General features: G+C 50.7%; 1 protein-coding gene across 4 annotated transcripts in view; it reads right to left on the bottom strand.

Moving 5' to 3' along the window:
* LOC137356962 (GON-4-like protein) overlaps positions 1-20346 on the bottom strand; it is an 81805-nt gene extending 61459 nt beyond the window's left edge. For all 4 annotated transcript variants that reach the window (XM_068022856.1, XM_068022859.1, XM_068022857.1 and 1 more), the window contains exons 1-12: positions 20260-20346; positions 18411-18850; positions 16761-16994; positions 15464-15657; positions 15126-15200; positions 13445-13495; positions 10031-10081; positions 8424-8519; positions 5092-5211; positions 2946-3143; positions 1347-1536; positions 287-379 (exon numbers count right to left, since the gene is read on the bottom strand). In XM_068022856.1, the coding sequence (XP_067878957.1) occupies positions 287-379; positions 1347-1536; positions 2946-3143; positions 5092-5211; positions 8424-8519; positions 10031-10081; positions 13445-13495; positions 15126-15200; positions 15464-15657; positions 16761-16994; positions 18411-18846 (1738 nt within the window). In that variant the 5' untranslated portion in view covers positions 18847-18850; positions 20260-20346. The remainder of the gene's footprint in view (positions 1-286; positions 380-1346; positions 1537-2945; positions 3144-5091; positions 5212-8423; positions 8520-10030; positions 10082-13444; positions 13496-15125; positions 15201-15463; positions 15658-16760; positions 16995-18410; positions 18851-20259) is intronic.
* Positions 20347-20881: the final 535 nt, after the last annotated feature.

Here is a 20881-nt window from a genome sequence, read left to right as displayed (position 1 = left end):
CCTGACCTCCAATTCCCCCATTTACTGCACCGACGCCCAATTTCTCCATTTACTGTCTGACCCCCAATTTCTCCATTTACTGTCTGACCCCCAATTTCTCCATTTACTGCACCGACCCCCAATTTCTCCATTTACTGCACCGACCCCCAATTCCCCCATTTACTGCACCTGCCCTCCAATTCCCCCATTTACTGCCCTGACCTCCAATTCCCCCATTTACTGCCCTGACCTCCAATTCCCCCATTTACTGCCCTCATCCTCCCACTAGGTATCGGCTTCTACCTACTGGTAATCTGCACAGCTCGGTCATTACGAAAATCCTCCATATCCGGCTCATCGAGGTCTTCTAGGAAATTATACTCGGGATCATCCTCATCATCTGGATGGGGGTGGGAGATAGGGAAGAGGTGAGGGGAGGGAGGAAAAAGTCAGAAATTTATCAGTGCACGTTATATCTTCACGCTCCCCACATCGACAGTTGTCAATTGCATATTCCGTGTTCACAGAGCCTCATCCAAAAAATGGCACATTCAACAGGGTGCCTCAGTACTGACCCACCACCTGCGCGGCGCTCCCTCAGTACTGACCCTCCAACAACGCAGTACTCCTTCAGTACTGACCCTCCAACAACGCAGTGCTCCCTCAGTACTGACCCTCCAACAACGCAGTGCTCCCTCAGTACTGACCCTCCGACAGTGCAGCAGTCCCTCAGTACTGACCCTCCGACAACGCAGCACTCCCTCAGTACTGACCCTCCGACAACGCAGCACTCCCTCAGTACTGACCCTCCGACAGTGCAGCACTCCCTCAGTACTGACCCTCCGACAACGCAGCACTCCCTCAGTACTGACCGTCCGACAGTGCAGCACTCCCTCAGTACTGACCCTCCAACAGTGCAGCACTCCCTCAGTAGTGATCCTCCAACACTCTCAAGGGCAATTAGGGATGGGCAATAAATGCTGGCTTGGCCAACAACGCCCACATCCCATGAATGAATAACAAAAAACTGTGGCACTTCCACAGTGCTGACCCTCCGAAAGTGCAGCATTTTCTCAGTACTGCCCCTCCGACAGGGCGGCATTCCCTCAGTGCTGACCCTCAGTCATGCACTGGGGGAGTACTTTTGCTGGGGTTCAAACCCACAACTTTGTGACTTGGAGGCAAGCGGGCCATCCCACTGAGCTTTGGCCAGTGGTTAAGCGATCAGATGCACTGCAGGTTATTGCCTTTTCGGGCAACACTGAGCATTCTCGAGACCTCATCCAACAGCAAGAAAATAAATTAAATAGGATAAAATTTCAACAAGTTCTCTGTAGGCCCAGAGCTCTCCTGTCCCCTTGGCTCACCTTCATAGTCCAGGTCATTCATCAAAGCCTTCATCCAGCTCTGCCAGTACACATCGTCCTGTGTGCCCTGGTCATACATATCCGCCGTGATGTCGGGCGCTTTCAGTTCTGCTTCCAGTAGCCCCAGCGACACGTTGTTGAGCGGCCACTTCGATCTGGTACGGTACGCGATCAAACGGTCATCGAAGGACTGGCAACAGAGCAAGCAGTCGTTTTTATCTTCAAAAGATGACAGTCTCTCACCCCTGCTGCCCCCGGCCTACCCCTCCCCTGAAGACTCCTGGCCCGCTCATGGTAACGGGTACCTGGCCTACTGCCCATTCTCCTAGAGTCGGCCCCTGGCAGTCTTTGACCAAGTCCTCAAACATCCTCCGTGCCAGCAAGGAGAAAGACTTGCATTTCTATAGCGCCTTTCAACAGCTCAGGACCTCCCAAAGCATTTTACAGCCAATGAAGTACTTCTTTGAAGTTTAGTTGCTGTTGCCATGTCGGGAACACCACAGCCCATTTGTGCACAGCAAGCTCCCACAAACAGCAAAGTAATAATGGCACGTTTTCTTTTTTAGGGATTTTTGGTTGAGGGATAAAAATTGGCCCCAGGTTCACCGGAGTGAACTCTCCCCCTGCTCTTCTTCCAATAATAGCCGTGAGATCTTTTACATCCACCTGAGTGGGCAGACGGGGCCTCAGTTTGAACGTCTCATCTAAAAGATGCACCTCCTACAGTGTGGCACTCCGTCAGAGTGGAGCGCTGGTGTGTCAGCCTGGATGTTTGTGCTCAAGCTTCTGGAGTGGAACCGAAGCTACAACCATCTGATTCAGGAGCACGAGTGCTACCCACTGAGCTCCAGCTGACACTTTTCCAGCAGTCATGGCTGAGCTTTCTCCCCTGACCTTTAACCCAGGCATTTGCAGTCAATTTTTTTTTTTAAATCAGAAAACAACCTGAAATCATCAGAACAATGAAAGAGAGCAAGTAGGATCTTAGGATGATGAGCTGAACAGATAAAAGCATGAGTACTGGGAGGTGACATCCTGAACTGTGGTGACTCCCAACATGAGCACTGTGTAATCTCTGGCATTGAATCACAGGAGGGGCAGCCCAGCCTTGAACAGAGAGCTAGAGGCCACAAAGACATCTGAGAATGGGCACCTGATGCTTACACTGGGAAAAGGGAGGTATCGAACCTTTCCACGGGGACAGGTACCTGGATCTCAGAATAAGAATCAAAATCCACGGAGATCTCTGCGCTGCTCCAATTCCGGCCTCTCGCCTATCCCCCAATTTCCATCCCTCCACAATTAGTGGCCATGCCTTCAGCTGCCTGGGGCCCCGAGCTCTGGAATTCCCTCCCTAAACCTCTCCACCTCTCTCTCTCCTCCTCCTTTAAGACGCTCCTTAAAACCGACCTCTTTGACCAAGCTTTTGGTCACCTGTCCCAATATCTCCTTGTATGGCTCGGTGTCAGATTTTGTTTGAAAATCACTCCTGCCAAGTGTTTTGGGATATTTTATGAGGCTAAAAGCACTTTATAAATACATGTCACTGCGGTTTCGAAGCTGACTGGCTCCACCTGCGAGCCGAAGAGATCTCCGTACCTGGTAGGAATCCATGCAGACCTCGTTGGATGCCAGTTCCTCATCCACGGCGTGAAGTTTTTCCATAAAGCTGCTGTCCTTGTTTGGTTTGTTTTTTGTTTTGGGGGGCAGTGGTGGTGGCCCCATGGGAACCGTTTCCACGCTGAGGTGTCTTGCAGCTGGGCCAACCCCCTTCTCCTTCTCAGCCGCGCCCGGGAGCTAAAAACACGGAGTGACGGAGACTGAAATATCAGGCAACAGAAAGAACCAAACTTGCTTTTTTTCCACAATGTCTTAAATTTGATACTCCTGCAATATCAGAGAATAGTACAGCACAGAAGGAGGCCATTGAGCCCATTGAGTCTGTGCTAGCTCTTTCAAAGAGCAATCCAGTTAATCCCACTCCCCCGCTCTTTCCCCAGATCCTTCAAGTATCTATCTAATTCCCTTTTGAAAGCTACTATTGAATCCATTGCCCTATCAGGCAGCGCATTCCAGACCCTAACAACTCACTGAGTAAAAAAAGTTTTTCTTTATGTTGCCTCTGGTTCATTTGCCAATGACCTTAAATCTGTGCCCCTCTGGTGATCGACCCTTCAGCCTGTGGAAATTATTTCTCCTTATTTACTCCATCTCAACCCTTCATGATTTTGAGCACCTCGATCAAATGTCCTATTGAACTTCCCAATCAAAGGAGAACACCACCAGCTTCTCCAGTCTCTCCACATAACTCAAACCCCTCATCCCAGAAGCCATTCCGATAACATATTAAAAATCTTCTTCCACACTTGCCATTGTTACTTTGCACGTCCACATTTATATGGCAACTGCCTATGTAAACATGTCACACCCTTCACCAGTGGTGACACTGAAGCACCTCCAATGACTGGAGGGTGTAATTACAGCGTGACATGTTTACATAGTCAGTTGACCTTACAAGTGTGGAGAGAGGAACTTATATCAGAAAACTTAACCTTAAAATAGGGTTGTTTAACATGCACAGGTTCTCGTCCAATTAGCTCCTACACTCCAACTCCACTTGACCTGAAAACTAATGCCACAGGAGATCACTTAGAGTTAAAAGTCACATCTACAGACATCTCCTGTTGTCATGACATTTTGTCACACTTCTATGTCAACATTTAACATCGGGGGAGTCTATGTAAATGTTTAGAGTGAAAATCCTGCATGTAAACAGTCACCTGTAACAACGAAGTTGCAGGATCTGGCCACTAAGCTGTACTGTGGAGCAACTTTAAGTCTCTTTATATAGAATGTGGAGACAGCTGGGGGAATGTTTACACTTACCTAACGATCGAAAGTGGAAGTGGATTCTCCAACTTAGCAGCCACCAGGACAAAGCAGCCCGCTTGATATGCAGGCCATCTGCCTTACATACCCACTCCCTGCACCACCAGCGCACAGTGGCTGCAGTGTGTACGATCGACAAGATGCACTGCCACAACTCACCAAGGCTCCTTCGATAGCACCTTCCAGACCCGCGACCTCCACCACCTAGAAGAACAAGGGCAGCAGAAAACACCACCACCTGCAAGTTCCCCTCCAAGTCACACACCATCCTGAGTTGGACATATCAGCAGTTCCTTTATCGTTGCTGGGTCAAAATCCCAGAACTGCCGAGCACACAGCACTGTGGAAGCACCTTCACCACACAGGACTGCAGCCGTTCAAGGCGGCGGCTCACCAACACCCTCTCAAAAGGCAACTACGGAATGGACATTAAATGGCAGCCTTGCCAGTGATGCCCACATCCCAAAAATAAATTCTTTAAAAAAATCAGAGAGACAATGGTCAACTCAAGAAATTACAGACATTGAGATGTTTCCACTTGAAGGAGAGACCAGAACTAGGGAGCTATAAATATAAGATAGTCACTAATAAATCCAATAGGGATTCAGGAGAAACCCCTTCACCCAGAGAGTGGTGAGAATGTGGAACTCACTACCACAGGGAGTGGTTGTGGTGAATAGCAGAGATACATTTAAGAGGAAGTTGGATAAACACATGAGGGAGAAAGGAATAGTAGGATATGGTGATAGGGGGAGATGAAGAGGAGGTGGGAGGAGGCTCGTCTGGAGCAGAAACACCAGCAAGGCTGAAAGGCCTCTTACAGCTTTGTTAATATTTTGTAAATTAACCCACTCACCTCAACAGGTGCACTGTCCTCCTCAGTCTCCAACACCTCGGACACCTCCTGCCTGGACCTCGGTCTGCGGCCTCCTGCAGGAGAGGAAGTGGTGCTCTCTGCATCGCTCTCCATGAAGCCCTGCAGCAAATCGAGACTAGATTTTAGGAAGGTGAGGAATCAAAGGGACAGAATCTAGGACACACACCAGAACATGGAGGGTGAGGTAGAGGATTCAGAAGTCAGGCCAGCAGCTCCTGCCTGTCACTGAAATCCCAACCAGTTCAAGCCCTCGACCTTTGGTGTTCCTTTCTGATGGTTCTCTGACTCCGGTTGATGCGATGTCTCAGGTGTGTAAATGTAGCGGGTGATGTGTAGCAGTTAGTTTGCTCATCTCCTCTCACTTTTACCTCTCACCGCTGGCTAGCAGCGCGAGAAAGAGAGCCGAGTGCGTAAGCCTCAACCCGCCAGTACATAGCCTCTCCATCAGCAAGCCTTGTGTAGTGCCTCCCCGTGACGACACATGTAAACTGGGTACCTCGCAGTCCCAGACTAAACTACAGGGGACTCTGAGGAGGCTGGGCCCCCAGACATGTTGCATGCAGGCCCATTGGTGTGAGGGTCAGCCCTGGTGCCCATGAACCAGAGCCCCCTCACTATGGATAAACAGCCTCACTGCCTTGTGGGCATCGACAGAGAGAAGGCGGCAAAGGGACTAAACCCCAACAGAAAATCCGCAGCAGAGTCCCGCAGGCGGTTATCTGTCATTTACAGGCAGTTTTCCGGCAACTCCTGCAGCAGAGCTGGTACCAAACAGTACTGGTTTGGACAATACTAGTAATGCCGAGAGGGAGGTTCTGAAATTGGGGCAACTATTTACCCAGGCCTGCGCCCTGGAGAGGACTCCAGCTTTGTGGTTTACGTTGGCACAACACGGGAATGAGTGTACCGATTATAAGCTCTCGCTCGATTGGTGTAGTCGAGCATGAGCACCAGGGGTTACACCCCGGGCGCAGTCCATCACCCAAGGCAGAGGTATGCCATCAATTTAATTCTTCTGGGAAGGGGGAAAACAGCATTTCCTGGAGGTAGGTTCCTCAATTACAACAACAGGGGGCAATAAATCAGCAAGTATCCTGGTCCCAAAACTCAATAAAACTATAAAGATAGAAACTGTGAATGCTGGAAGCCAGACAGAGGATGAACATTAACCCGTTTCCCTCTCTTTCAGATGTTGACCTGCACGGTGTGCATTTCCAACATTTTCCGTGTTTCTCTCCCCATTTGTTCAGCATGCCTCTTTCAAAACCTGCGTAATTTTTAGTTTATTCAATAAACCCTCTGATCCGCTATCTATTCTTTCTGTGAGCACTTACACAGCCACAGCTTCGGCAACTCCCTCTCCCAACAAATTTACCAATTTCATCGTATTTCCTGCTCCTGAAAGCATTTTTCTCCCAGCAACAGTTCCAGTCTCCATCAACTCACCGAAGCGAGCAGACTATTTGGCCATGGGGGCATCAGAGTTTTACAGCACAGAAACAGGTCCTTCGGCCCAACGCACCTGCTCCGACCATCAAGCACCCGTCCAAACTAATCCCATTTCCCAGCACTCGGCCCGTAGCCTTGTATGCTATGGCGTTTCAAGTGCTCATCTAAACACTTCTTAAATGTCGTGAGTGTTCCTGCCTCTACCACCTCTTCAGGTAGTGTGTTCCAGATTCCAACCACCCTCTGGGTGAAAAGAAATTTCCTCAAATCCCCTCTAAACCTTCTGCCCCTTACCTTAAATCTATGCCCCCTGGTTATTGACCCCTCCGCTAAGGGAAAAAGTTTCTTCCTATCTATCCTATCAATGCCCCTCATAATTTTGTATCCTTCAATCAGATCCCCCCTCAACCCTCTCTGCTCTAAGGAAAACAACCCTAGCCTTTCCAGTCTCTCTTCATAGCTGAAATGCTCCAGTCCAGGCAACATCCTGGTGAATCTCCTCTGCACCCTCTCCATTGCAATCACATCCTTCCTATAGTGTGGCGACCAGAACTGTACACAGTACTCCAGCTGTGGCCTCACTAGTGTTTTATACAGCTCGCTCATAACCTCCCTGTTCTTATATTCTATGCCTCGGCTAATAAAGGCAAGTATCCCATATGCCTTCCTAACCACCTTATTTACCTGTGCTGCTGCCTTCAGTGATCTATGGATAAGCACCCCAAGGTCCCTCTGTACTTCCTAGGGTCTTACCATCCATTGTATATTCCTTTGCCTTGTTAGATCTCCCAAAATGCATCACCTCACACTTCTCAGGATTAAACTCCATTTGCCACTGCTCCGCCCATCTTACCAGCCCATCTATATCATTCTGTAATCAAAGACTTTCCTCCTCACTATTTATGACATCACCAATTTTCGTGTCATCTGCGAACTTACTGATCATACCCCCTAACTTTAATCCCACCACCAACATCACCTTCCCCTCCCCGCACAGTTATCCATAGCCAGCGGGGGTTACTAGATCATCATAAGCAGCAGGAACCCTGGCTGATTTTAAACCCACCACCCCCCCCACCAATACCTTGTTCAGATCACCTCCACCTGGCTGAGATGGGTGCGCTCAGCACAGAGCAGTGGCAGAAGCTGGGAGCTTAATGCTCAGTATGCTTCAGAGAAAGAAACGTCCTCCATCTGTCTAACTTACCCAAGATGTTTACATGACCTGCTCGTCGATCCTATATTTGCTGGAGTTTACAAGGAAATTTATAAAATCTTAGTGGGCACGACAGGGTAGATGCTGAGAGGCTGTTTCCCCCTGGCTGGAGAGTCTAGAACCAGGGCACAAAGTCTCAGGATAAAGGGTCAGCCATTCAGGACTGAAATGAGGAGACATTTCTTCACTCAGACAGTTGTGTATCTTTGGAATTCTCTACCCCAGAGAGCTGTGGAAGCTCAGTCATTGAGCATGTTCAAGACTGAGATCAATAGAGTTTTGGATACTAAAGGAACCGAGGGATAATATGGGGATAGGACGGGAAAGTGGAGTTAAAAATCGAGGGTTGAATTCTCGTTTGTGTGAAATTCCTTTCCCCTCTATTTCAATACAAATGCTCACCTGCTCCAAACCAATGAGTTCAAAGCCACAGTGAATAGCAGAGATATTTCTGATTTAACAACACTGCACAACACAACTTCAACCCAAAACTGGGCTAGACAGGGAAGGGATTAAAATTAGTTCCAAAAAAAGGTCCTATTGGAATCACACCCAACCTGTGGATCATCAATACCAGAAACAAAATAACACACAAACCGAGCTTCCTTGCTTTAAGCTCATCGTGAGGACTAACAGGAGTGACTACCTCTTCTGCAGTCTCATCTTCCTCCTCCTCCTCGGGTCTGTACTCTTCATCAGACGAGTCTTCCTCCTCCAGAGGGATGTCAATAAACTGGGGAGCCTACAACACACGTAATCTTCATTCAACAACAAGCAGTAGAGTATCTATCGCCTAGAAACCGAGAGCCGACCCCTACCGCTCATTCGGTTACTTGACAGCCGAGCCCCGTCGCTCGCTCGGTGACCGAGTGAAGACCCCCGTCGCTCGCTCGGTGACCGAGGGAAGACCCCCGTCGCTCGCTCGGTGACCGAGGGAAGACCCCCGTCGCTCGCTCGGTGACCGAGGGAAGACCCCCGTCGCTCGCTCGGTGACCGAGGGAAGACCCCCGTCGCTCACCCGGTGACTGAGTGAAGACCCCCGTCGCTCGCTCGGTGACCGAGGGAAGACCCCCGTCGCTCGCCCGGTGACCGAGGGAAGACCCCCGTCGCTCGCTCGGTGACCGAGGGAAGACCCCCGTCGCTCGCTCGGTGACCGAGGGAAGACCCCCGTCGCTCACCCGGTGACTGAGTGAAGACCCCCGTCGCTCGCCCGGTGACTGAGGGAAGACCCCCGTCGCTAGCCCGGTGACTGAGGGAAGACCCCCGTCGCTAGCCCGGTGACTGAGGGAAGACCCCCGTCGCTAGCCCGGTGACTGAGGGAAGACCCCCGTCGCTCGCCCAGTGACTGAGGGAAGACCCCCGTCGGTCGCCCAGTGACTGAGGGAAGACCCCCGTCGCTCGCCCAGTGTCTGAGGGAAGACCCCCGTCGCTCGCCCAGTGACTGAGGGAAGACCCCCGTCGCTCGCCCAGTGACTGAGGGAAGACCCCCGTCGCTCGCCCAGTGACTGAGGGAAGACCCCCGTCGCTCGCCCAGTGACTGAGGGAAGACCCCCGTCGCTCGCCCAGTGACTGAGGGAAGACCCCCGTCGCTCGCCCAGTGACTGAGGGAAGACCCCCGTCGCTCGCCCAGTGACTGAGGGAAGACCCCCGTCGCTCGCCCAGTGACTGAGGGAAGACCCCCGTCGCTCGCCCAGTGACTGAGGGAAGACCCCCGTCGCTCGCCCAGTGACTGAGGGAAGACCCCCGTCGCTCGCCCAGTGACTGAGGGAAGACCCCCGTCGCTCGCCCAGTGACTGAGGGAAGACCCCCGTCGCTCGCCCAGTGACTGAGGGAAGACCCCCGTCGCTCGCCCAGTGACTGAGGGAAGACCCCCGTCACTCGCCCAGTGACTGAGGGAAGACCCCCGTCGGTCACTCAGTGACTGAGGGAAGACCCCCGTCGGTCACTCAGTGACTGAGGGAAGACCCCCGTCGGTCACTCAGTGACTGAGGGAAGACCCCCGTCGGTCACTCAGTGACTGAGACCCGATCCCCGTTGGTCACTCGTTGACTGAGGACCGATCCCTGTCGGTCACTCGGTGTCTGAGACTCAATCACTGTCCCTCACTCAGTAACTCAAGGAGTCAGCTCCTGTACGCTCCCGCCTGTGACTCTGTCCTATGTCTAAGTTAGTCTACACCTAGTGGACAGCTCATTACGGTGTCTTGCTCACATGAGCTCTGATGCTGCAATAAACATGTGAAGTCTCACAAACCTTGGACTCTTTGCTCTTCTTAATTGGTGATATATTCCATGTTGGGGGAACCTGCAGAAGAGTAAAGACAAACCAATGACTACCTGCCATACAAAAACTAATTATATATTTATATTCCATTACAACCCTGTCTACTTATCTCACTGGGTTCAGCTCCACAGATCTGCTACCCCTGTCATCTTCCCCAAGTTCACCTTCTTCCAGTCTGAGTCCAGTCAGCAAGTGTCTGTGGGCTATTCGACTGTGGGGGCATCAGACAAATACAGCCCTCACCCAATGAGCACTCACATCCACTTCCAGCAGGAGTCACTGGATAGCCATCAGGCACGTTTTCTAATTCCCCACATGGTCATTTTGATCAGGACAAAGTTTGATCAACCAATTTATTAGCGCTGTTTTATTGAGGAACGATGGAGGAGCATACAGATTCAGAGGACCAAGGGCAGAAATCACTAAAAAAAAACCTTATGCAAAAAATAATTTGAACTTTGCCCTTGATTTCAAGCGGACTGGAACACAAAGGAATAGAAGTTTTGCTCCAGTTATACTGAGCTCTGGCGTGACCCCATCTGCAGTAACTGACTTCAGTTTTGGGAACTGCACCTCAGGCAGGTGTTACAAGAATTTTTGTTTTTGTATTAAAAACTTAGGATTCTGTGTGTTTTAAGAAACTGTAAAAGGTTTTCAGTGGACATTGAGACACCTGAACGTGATGGATGTTTTGAAAGGAAGTTCAACAGGAGCTGAATCTGTAAACAAGGACAGGAAAGCAGGTAATTTCAAGGAAACCAGTAAGGGCTTTGACCTCAGAGCTACTCTTTGAGTAATGAGAGAGAAGTTTCAGTTTTGAACTTTAAAAAGCCTGTGAGTTTGGACAAAAAGTAGGCATTCTGAAATTTGATTCTGACCAGCCTAGAGATGGGAAGGAGACCCAAAAAACGTATTACCTCTCTGTGAAGGAATCCTACATCTCGAGTAGAAACCCTGAATTCCAAATGTGGCAGATTCCTATTGCCTCCTGTCGCTGAAGAATCCCTGCATCAAGAGTGGTACTGTTGCCTCCTGCATTTTTAAGAAACCCTGAATGCTTGCAGAAATATTGTCTCTTTAAAAATCGATATATGAATTGAGATATTAAAGCTCCTTATTACCCCAAGCCCTCATGCACAGACACATCCAAAAACCGGTTAACGGTGGGGGGGAAAGGATTTGCATCGAATGTGCAACAGAGAACTGACCTGTTGTGACACCCCTGATGGAAGAACCATGTGAGGCCTGCTGCAGTTGAATTCCTTGAACGCCTACCCATCACAGACTGTTCATCAACCTCGCCTGGAAAGACTTCAAGTGGCATTCAACTATTAGACTTTGGGACACCTCGCCTAACCTAAGATCTTCCTTCCAGTTCATGACAGACTAAGTTAATTTATTATTCCTTTCATTCCTCTGAAACAGCTGTAAACCAAAATCCTTCTTTTCCTGGTTAACCGGTATTTGGATGTATGTGTGTGTGCATGAGGGCGAGGGAAACAAGCAGCTTTAATATCTCAATTCATATATCGATTTACTTCATTATCGGTTAAGACTTGGTTTCATAATAAATAGTTAATTTTGTTGTTGATTAAAAAAACCTGGTTGGTGTGCTTTATTCTGGGGACAGACAGAGCATCTAATCGGTGGGAAGATTTATTGATATGCTGTGACCAGTGGAGAAGTGGGACCGAATTAACAGTGCACTCCTCCCGCCTCGGTCATAACAAAGGATATATTGGCCTCAGCAGGGGTGCAGCGCAGGTTCACCAGAATGATACCAGAGCTAAAAGGGTTAAGTTATGAGGGAAAGTTGCATAGTCTAGGCTTGCATTCCCTCAAATACAGCAGATTCAAGGGTGAAATAATTCGAGTGTTTAAGATGACTAAAGGATTCGATAGGATCGATAGAAACTATTTCCTCTGGTTGGGAGTAGTCCAGAACAAGGGGGCAGAACCTGAAAATTAGAGCCAGGCCGTTCAGGGGTGATGTCACTTCTTCACACAAAGGGGAGTGGAAAGCTGGAACTCTCTCCCCCAAGAAGCTGTTGAGGCTGGAGGTCAACTAAAAACCTGAAGACTGGGTTTGATAAGTTATTCGCTGGGTAAGAGTATTAAGGATTAAGGAACTAAAGCAGCTAAACAGAGTTACATTACAGATCACTCATGTTCTAACTGAATGGTGGAAGAGGCTGGAGGCGTTGAATTGGCTTCCTCCTGTTCCTATGACAACAGCATTATCTAACAATAGTTTGTGTTCCACGTACTGCATTATTCCCATTATTACAAAACCTATTCTCCCATTCACCCTGAGAAATTCCACATAAAGCCATGGGTGGTCCACCACTTCTAAAGGGCAGGCACATTATGCCATGTATTACTCTACTGTTCCAGTGCAGGGGAGGGTCCCTTTAAGGATCTGAAGTCTAACCAATGTTAATTCAGCACTAGGCGAGTCCATTCAGAGGTTAACTCCTACTCGGCCTGCAGAGATGAACCCTGTTGGCTGCCCTTGTGGGAAGATGAACAAAGAGGTGTGTGTGCACGTGGAACGCTATCAAACCCCTTCACAATTTTAAACTCTAGCCAGCCTGGTCAATATTTCCTGATCGGCATAATCTCTAGTATCCAAGAGGTAGGAAGAATAGGGAAATTACTTGAAAGGTTCAAGTCTAGGTGAGGGAGAGAAACAAAAGGATCTCAAAGTACGAATACACCAATCACTAAATGTTGTGCCACTGCTTAGCAAGGCCATTAAAAAAAGCAAACCAAGCCCTAGGCTTTATCTCTAGAGGGATAGAATTGACAATTAGGAAAGTTACACTAAACCAGTACTGAACCTTGGTTAAATTACACTGAGTACTGTATGCAGTTCTGGTCACAGTATTATTAAAAGGATATAGAGGATTATAAAGATAGATTTAGATTAGCAAAGATGGGAGGAGGCTCATGTGGAGCATTAATGACAGCGTGGACTGGTTGGGCCGAATGGCTTGTTTCTGTGATGTATATTCTATGTAATCCTGTTACATTCATGTAAATCTCTTTTGCACCTTCTCCAGTGCTTCTACAGGTGCAATACAAGTTTAACATAACATTTCTGCTTTGCAATTCTATCTCTCTAGAAATGAACCCCAGTACTTGCTTTGCTTTTGCTTTAACTGATCTTTTTAACCTGCATCACTACTTTTAGTGATGTGTATCTGTGCCCCCAGATCTCTCTGTTCCTCTACCCCAATTGAGACTCTTATTTTCCCAAAGGTGTAGGTCACCTCCATATTCTCCTACCAAAATGCACCAAATTACACTCAACAATACTGCAGGATTGATGAGAGTACAGAGAGAAAAAGTAAATGAAAAAGCTAGCATGAACAAACAACTCACCACTCCTTTCTCAACAACTTCCTTGAGTTTCGAGCGAGTCATCTTGGGTTCCTGAAACGAAAACGTTAAGATAAAACTGAGCAGAAAAGAAAATTAAGATCCCAGACCATAACCCCTCAGGTCACTGACTGTATCTCTCCCGATGTTAAATGTTCCCCCTTTTTTTTTTTAAGTCCTCCGAGAGCGCACCCGGCCGGACTTGCAAGTTTCCTTACTGTTGGTGTCAATTGACAGAGGACATGCACACATGACCAACACACACAGACTGTTCCAGTACAGCTACAACAACAGGTCATAAAAAGCAGGCAAAATCCATTCCAACCAATTACTGCCCCATCAGTCTACTCTCGATCATCAGCAAAGTAATGGAAGGTGTCATCGACAGTGCTATCGAGCAGCACTAGCACAGCAATAACCTGCTCATTGATGCTCAGTTTGGGTTCCACCAGGACCACGCAGCTCCAGACCTCATTATAGCCTTGGTCCAAACATGGACAATCGAGCTGAGTTCAAGAGGTGAGAGTGTCTGCCCTTGCCATCAAGGCAGCATTTGAAAGAGTATGGCATCAAGGAGCCCTAGCAAAACTGCAGTCAGTGGGAATCAGGGGAAAACGCTCCACTGGTTGGAGTCATACCTCGAACATAGGAAGATGGTTTTGGTTGTTGCAGGTCAATCATCTCAGCTCAGGGTATCCCTGCAGGAGTTCCTCAGGGTAGTGTCCTAGGCCCAACTATCTTCAGCTGCTTCATTTGTGACCTTGCTACCATCATAAGGTCAGAAGTGGGGATGCTCACTGATGATTGCACAATGTTCAGTAACACTCGTGACTTCTCAGATAATGAAGCAGTCCGTGTAGAAATGCAACAAGACCCGGGCAATATCCAGACTTGGGCTGATAAGTGGCAAGTAACATTTGTGCCACATAAGTGCCAGGCAATGACCAAGAGAGAATCTAACCATCTCCTTTTGACATTCAACAGCATTACCATCACTGAATCTCCCACTATCAACATCCTGGGGGTGGGAGTCACCATTGACCAGAAACTCAACTGGACCAGCCACATAAATATTGTGGCTATAAGAGGTCAGAGGATGGGAATTCTGCAGTGAGTGACTCACCTCCTGACTCCCCAAAGCCTGTCCACCATCTACAAGGCACAAGTCAGGAGTGTGATGGAATACTCTCCACTGGCCTGGATTGGTGCAGCTCCAACAACACTCAAGAAGCTCAACACCATCCAGGACAAAGCAGCCCGCTTGATTGGCATCCCATCTACAAACATTCACTCCCTCCACCACCGACGCACAGTGGCAGCAGTGTGTACCATCTACAAGATGAACTGCAGCAACTCACCAAGGCACCTTCCAAACCCGCGTCCTCTACCACCTAGAAGGACAAGGGCAGCAGATGCATGGGAACACCACCACCTGCAAGTTCCCAACCAAGTCACACTCCATCCTGACTTGGAACTATATCGCTGTTCCTTCACTGTCACTGGGTCAAAATCCTGGAACTCCCTTTCTAACAGCACTGTGGGTATACCTACCCCACACGGACTGCAGCAGTTCAAGAAGGCGGCTCACCACCACCTTCTCAAGGGCAATTAGGGATGGGCAACAAATGTTGGCCTGGCCAGTGATGCTCATATCCCATGAATGAATAAAAAAAAAGACACTCACAAACAGGTGCGGCTGCTCAGTGTCGTAGATTGCTGCTTTCATCATTGCCACCACATGCTCATTCGTGATCACCTCCTGCAAGGGATGATAGAAAAGGTCACATCATTAACAGACTCACTTCAACAATTTCCTCCTCTCCCACTCTCTCTCTCTCTTTTCCTTTAAGACACTTCTTAAAATCTACCTCTTTGATCAAGCTTTTGGTCACCTGTCCTAATCGGACATTTTGCTCGTTTACACTCCTGTGACACATTTTGGGATGTTTTATTATGTTAAAGGTGCTATGTAAGTTCAAGAAGTGTTTGTTGGCAGGCTCTTTGACCATGGCCGTCACTCACATGCAGAATGTTGCGCACGTTGATGGCAGTCAGGTTATGGTGCTTTGCTCCATCTTCCAGCGCTCGCTCGAAGTTGTCGTCCAGCTGAATGTCGCAGTCTGGCCGGGCGTTCTCTGTACTCTTGCCCTCTTTCGCCTTCTTCTCCCGCTTCAGCACTTTCTTCCTTGTCTTCTTTGTCGCACTCTCTCCCTCCTCTGCAATGCACAACAGAGCACAAAAAAAAAAAACTGGTTCAGGAGACTTGGTCTTCACAACCCCGAGGGCTCTAAAAGGATGTAAACAGGAGCAGGAGTAGGCCATTCAGCCCCTCCAGCCTCCTCCGCCATTTAACAAGATCTTCGACACAGATTCCACTTTTCCGCCCGCTCCCCAAACGCCTTGATTCCCTTCGTGCCCAAAAATCTATTGATCACAGCCTTGAATATACTCAATTACCGAACATCCATTGCCCTCTGGGGTACAGAATTCCAAAGATTCACAACCCTCCTCCCAGATCCCTCTCTCCCCTCCCCAAATCTCTCCCCCTCGCCCCCTCCCAAACCTCTCCCCCTCGCCCCCTCCCCAAACCTCTCCCCCTCCCCAAATCTCTCCCCCTCGCCCCCTCCCCAATTCTTTCCCCCTCGCCCCCTCCCAAACCTCTCCCCCTCGCCCCCTCCCCAAACCTCTCCCCCTCCCCAAATCTCTCCCCCTCGCCCCCTCCCCAAATCCCTCCCCCTCGCCCCCTCCCCAAATCCCTCCCCCTCGCCCCCTCCCCAAATCCCTCCCCCTCGCCCCCTCCCCAAATCCCTCCCCCTCGCCCCCTCCCCAAATCCCTCCCCCTCGCCCCCTCCCCAAATCTCTCCCCCTCGCCCCCTCCCCAAATCTCTCCCCCTCGCCCCCTCCCCAAATCTCTCCCCCTCGCCCCCTCCCCAAATCTTTCCCCCTCCCCAAATCTCTCCCCCTCGCCCCCTCCCCAAATCTCTCCCCCTCGCCCCCTCCCCAAATCTCTCCCCCTCGCCCCCTCCCCAAATCTCTCCCCCTCGCCCCCTCCCCAAATCTCTCCCCCTCGCCCCCTCCCCAAATCTCTCCCCCTCCCCAAATCCCTCCCCCTCCTTTAAGATGCTCCTGAAAACCTCTCTTTGACCAAGTGTTTGACCACCTGTCCTAAAATCTCCTGATGTGGCTCGGTGTCAAATTTTGTTCAATATCTCGGCTGTGCAGTGCCTTAGGATGTTTCACGACGTTAACGGGTGCTATATAAATCCAAGTTGTGGCTTTTGTCGACACCAAACATTCTGCCTTCTCCCACAAGACGTACCGATAGTGATGACCAGGTTCCTTTCTCCTTCATCCTTCTCGTCGTCGCTGGCAGTCTCTTTAGGTACTTCAGGCATCCCCGACAGCACGGGGAGACTTCTGTCCAATCGAGTGGTGACGTCTGGCCCTGCGAGATCCTTGGCCTGATCACTCTGCCCTGGAGAAGCTCCGGCCCTCGAGGTACTGGTAGCTGCAGGAGATGTTTCCAGAGCAGGGCTATTCGAGGTCTGATCTCCTGTTAAAAAAACGTCACCAGTGCAAGTTAAACGTCTCCAACCTTTAGCTTGGCTCCATCAAACACTAGCCTGCCAGTAAATTCCAATTTCTCACAACCTTGATCTCCAGTTTCCCCATTCCCTTCTGTGCTGGGATTAAATTGCAGGCATTCTCCGGGGCCTCACCCATGTACTACATGTTATGACAGCCTGGCGAGTGAGAGCTGGGAGGCTATTTGACCTGGGAGGCATCACAGCCCAGATAGCTGGCATTCTCACCCGCTATCTAAACTCCTCCCAGCTGGTGTCACAGGTCAGAGCTAGCACAGGACCGCCGGAGGGACTTGTCTCACTCCACAGCTGGCCCGAGCGAGATCAGTAAACACCACCCAGGCTGGGTATGGAATCTGGGACCTCCGCTACAACCCAGTGCTAGGCAGTGCATTCGCCTGCGGAGTCATCGGTCAGAACCTTGTCATAATCTTACTTCAATAACGATTGACTGCGAGTGACTTATCCATAAACGTCAACAGTCACTGTGCGACCACCAGAGGGGGAAAAGCCGTGGGCTACGCCACACATGAAGGGAGAGGCAACTGGGGCTGCTCTCTTCAGCCTCCTGGTGGTTCTTCTTGGCACAGCATCAGCCGAAAATCAGGGAGAATCACCTGCCAAAAGGAACATGTCCTTAACCATAAGGAAGAGGTACTTCCCTCCCTCCATCAGAGTCCATATTTCCCTTTCCCATCTTCTTGCTCCTTATTCTCCTGTCCCCATTGTAAGGGATTCTGAGATTTTCCTCTGGGTGAGGGATGCAACTTTCTGCTGAAAGGGAACAAGTTTATCAAAGCGATACTGCCCCCAGTTTTTCACTTGTCTTCCCCCTTTCCGGGCAGTGAACAGTCAGTCGTGGCTCAGCAGTGTGGCACTCTCGCCTCAGAGTCAGCAGATCGTGGGTTCAAGTCCCACTCGGGAGACACGCAACACACATTCCAGGCCGACACTCGGTGTGGCGCTCCCTCGGAATGGCACACAGTCAGAGGAACAGCAGGAATAGGGCGCTGGCCTGTTGCAGGAGCAGTTACTGAGGGAATGCTGCACTGTTGGTGCGTCCGTCTTTGGAATGAGACATTAAACTGAGGTGCCCTCTGCCCCCTTCGATGGATGCAAAAGATCCCATGGGCATTACTGGAAGAAAGAGAGCAGGGAGCTTTTCCCTGTGCCTTGGGCTAATATTTATCCCTCAACCAACATCACGAAAATAGATCATCTGCCCACTAACTCAAAGTGTGCAGAAAGATCCCACGAAAAGCAAAGTTTTCGCCGTATTTCAGACTTTACTTCAAAAAGTACCTCATTGCTTTGGGACGTCCTGGGATGGCTATATAAATGCAAGACTTTCATTCGATCAACAAAATACACAGTCTGGCCCTCACCTGCTGACGGGTTGCCTTTGACGTCATCACGTGGTCCCATGACAGCTGTCACCTCCCCCACCGATTCGCCATCACCGCCTTCCACTGCTTGCTGTGATGGGCCGGGTCCCACCACCCTGCTTGTCTGCCACTCCAAAACTCCCTGGTCCTGTTCCCTGCTGGTCCGGGGCCTGGCTGCAGCTCCGGGAGCCTGTGCTTCCTGTCCCAGATCCTGGCAGCCCGCTTCGTCGTGGGTGCCAGAAGACACCCGTGGGGTGGATGGCACGAGTGCCACGGCTCGATTCGTGCTCTCTCCCTTCCTGCTGTTCCCTCCTCTGCCTGATGGGTCGACAGGCTGGCACGAAGGCTCCTCAGTCCGGGCATTTTTCACCCTCGGAGGTGAACTCGATGATGCCGGTGCCTTCCTCTTCTGAGCGGGCAGCATCGTCCCTTCCATTACTCTGTGAAGATAAAGAACATTACTGGGTGGGTTTCTCTGAGAGACATCAGTGCTGGAGACTCAAACCCCTCCTCATGTGGAGGAACTGCAATATTCCAACAGTACATGTACAATTGTATAATACGCTGTCGGAGGGTCAGTACTGAGGGAGCTCCGCACTGTCGGAGGGTCAGTACTGAGGGAGCTCCGCACTGTTGGAGGGTCAGTACTGAGGGAGCTCCGCACTGTCGGAGGGTCAGTACTGAGGGAGCTCCGCACTGTCGGAGGGTCAGTACTGAGGGAGCTCCGCACTGTCGGAGGGTCAGTACTGAGGGAGCGCCACACTGTCGGAGGATCAGTACTGAGGGAGTGCTGCACTGTCGGAGGATCAGTACTGAGGGAGTGCTGCACTGTCGGAGGGTCAGTACTGAGGGTGCACTGTGCTGTCAGAGGATCAGTACTGAGGGAGCTCCGCACTGTCGGAGGGTCAGTACTGAGGGAGTGCTGCACTGTCGGAGGGTCAGTACTGAGGGAGTGCCGCACTGTCGGAGGGTCAGGACTGAGGGAGCTCCGCACTGTCGGAGGGTCAGTACTGAGGGAGCTCCGCACTGTCGGAGGGTCAGTACCGAGGGAGCGCCACACTGTCGGAGGATCAGTACTGAGGGAGTGCTGCACTGTCGGAGGATCAGTACTGAGGGAGTGCTGCACTGTCGGAGGGTCAGTACTGAGGGAGTGCTGCACTGTCGGAGGGTCAGTACTGAGGGAGTGCTGCACTGTCGGAGGGTCAGTACTGAGGGAGTGCTGCACTGTCGGAGGGTCAGTACTGAGGGAGTGCTGCACTGTCAGAGGGTCAGTACTGAGGGAGTGCTGCACTGTCGGAGGGTCAGTACTGAGGGAGCTCCGCACTGTCGGAGGGTCAGTACTGAGGGAGTGCCGCACTGTCGGAGGGTCAGTACTGAGGGAGTGCTGCACTGTTGGAGGGTCAGTACTGAGGGAGTGCTGCACTGTCAGAGGGTCAGTACTGAGGGAGTGCCGCACTGTCGGAGGGTCAGTACTGAGGGAGTGCCGCACTGTCGGAGGGTCAGTACTGAGGGAGTGCTGCACTGTCAGAGGGTCAGTACTGAGGGAGTGCCGCACTGTCGGAGGGTCAGTACTGAGGGAGTGCCGCACTGTCGGAGGGTCAGTACTGAGGGAGTTCCCCCCCGGGGACGATACTTATCCGTTAACCAACATTAGTGAACGTGGTCATTATCACACTGCTGATAGTGGGATCTTGCTGTGCGCATACTGGCTGCAGGAGAAGCTGGTCCTGGGGGAGCGGAGCAGCCCGGCCTCCTGTCACAGCAATAAACAATCCGAGAGCGTGCGGGCGGCTCCGGCCTGCCTCCCCTCCCCGGCCCGGCTCCCCGGCTCCGCCGCCTCGGCCTCTACCTGCCCCGGGCCTCATCTCCCGCTCGTTTCCGCAGCAACCAGCGGCCCCGCGCCACCTGCTCCGGGTCCTCGCACCACTTCCGGTCTCCCCCCCCACCTTCAACTGCCTCGTCCGCAACTGCGCACCCACACAAAGGTTCCGGCTCTCAGCCAGCTGGTCTCAGTCTCACAGCTCTTCATCTTCAGTGCTTTTATGAATGTAACTTTTCCAATATTTAAACCCCATCAAACACTCCCCAGGACAGGTACAGTACGGGGTTAGATACAGAGTAAAGCTCCCTCTACACTGTCTCCATCAAACACTCCCCAGGACAGGTACAGCACGGGGTTAGATACAGAGTAAATCTATATCCCATTCATCCCACAGCCAAGAATCAATTGTTTGCCTCCTTGCTGCATGGGTACAGATGATAAAAAGGTCAAGCATGACCTGATGAAGGGTCACTGACCTGGAACGTTAACTCTGCTTCTCTCTACACAGACACTGACAGACCTGCTGAGTGCTTCCAGCATTTCTTGTTTTAATTTCAAGCATGATAGTGATGCCCCCGAAATGCAAATGGCCAGCTGTCACTCAACTACCGGGGCTGACACATGAAGATTTGGGATGGTGAGGAATTCA

This window comes from Heterodontus francisci, chromosome 46 (genome assembly GCF_036365525.1).
Source record: "Heterodontus francisci isolate sHetFra1 chromosome 46, sHetFra1.hap1, whole genome shotgun sequence".
In the NCBI taxonomy this organism is placed as follows: Eukaryota; Metazoa; Chordata; class Chondrichthyes; order Heterodontiformes; family Heterodontidae; genus Heterodontus; species Heterodontus francisci.
This window is presented reverse-complemented; position numbering and strand designations above follow the sequence as displayed.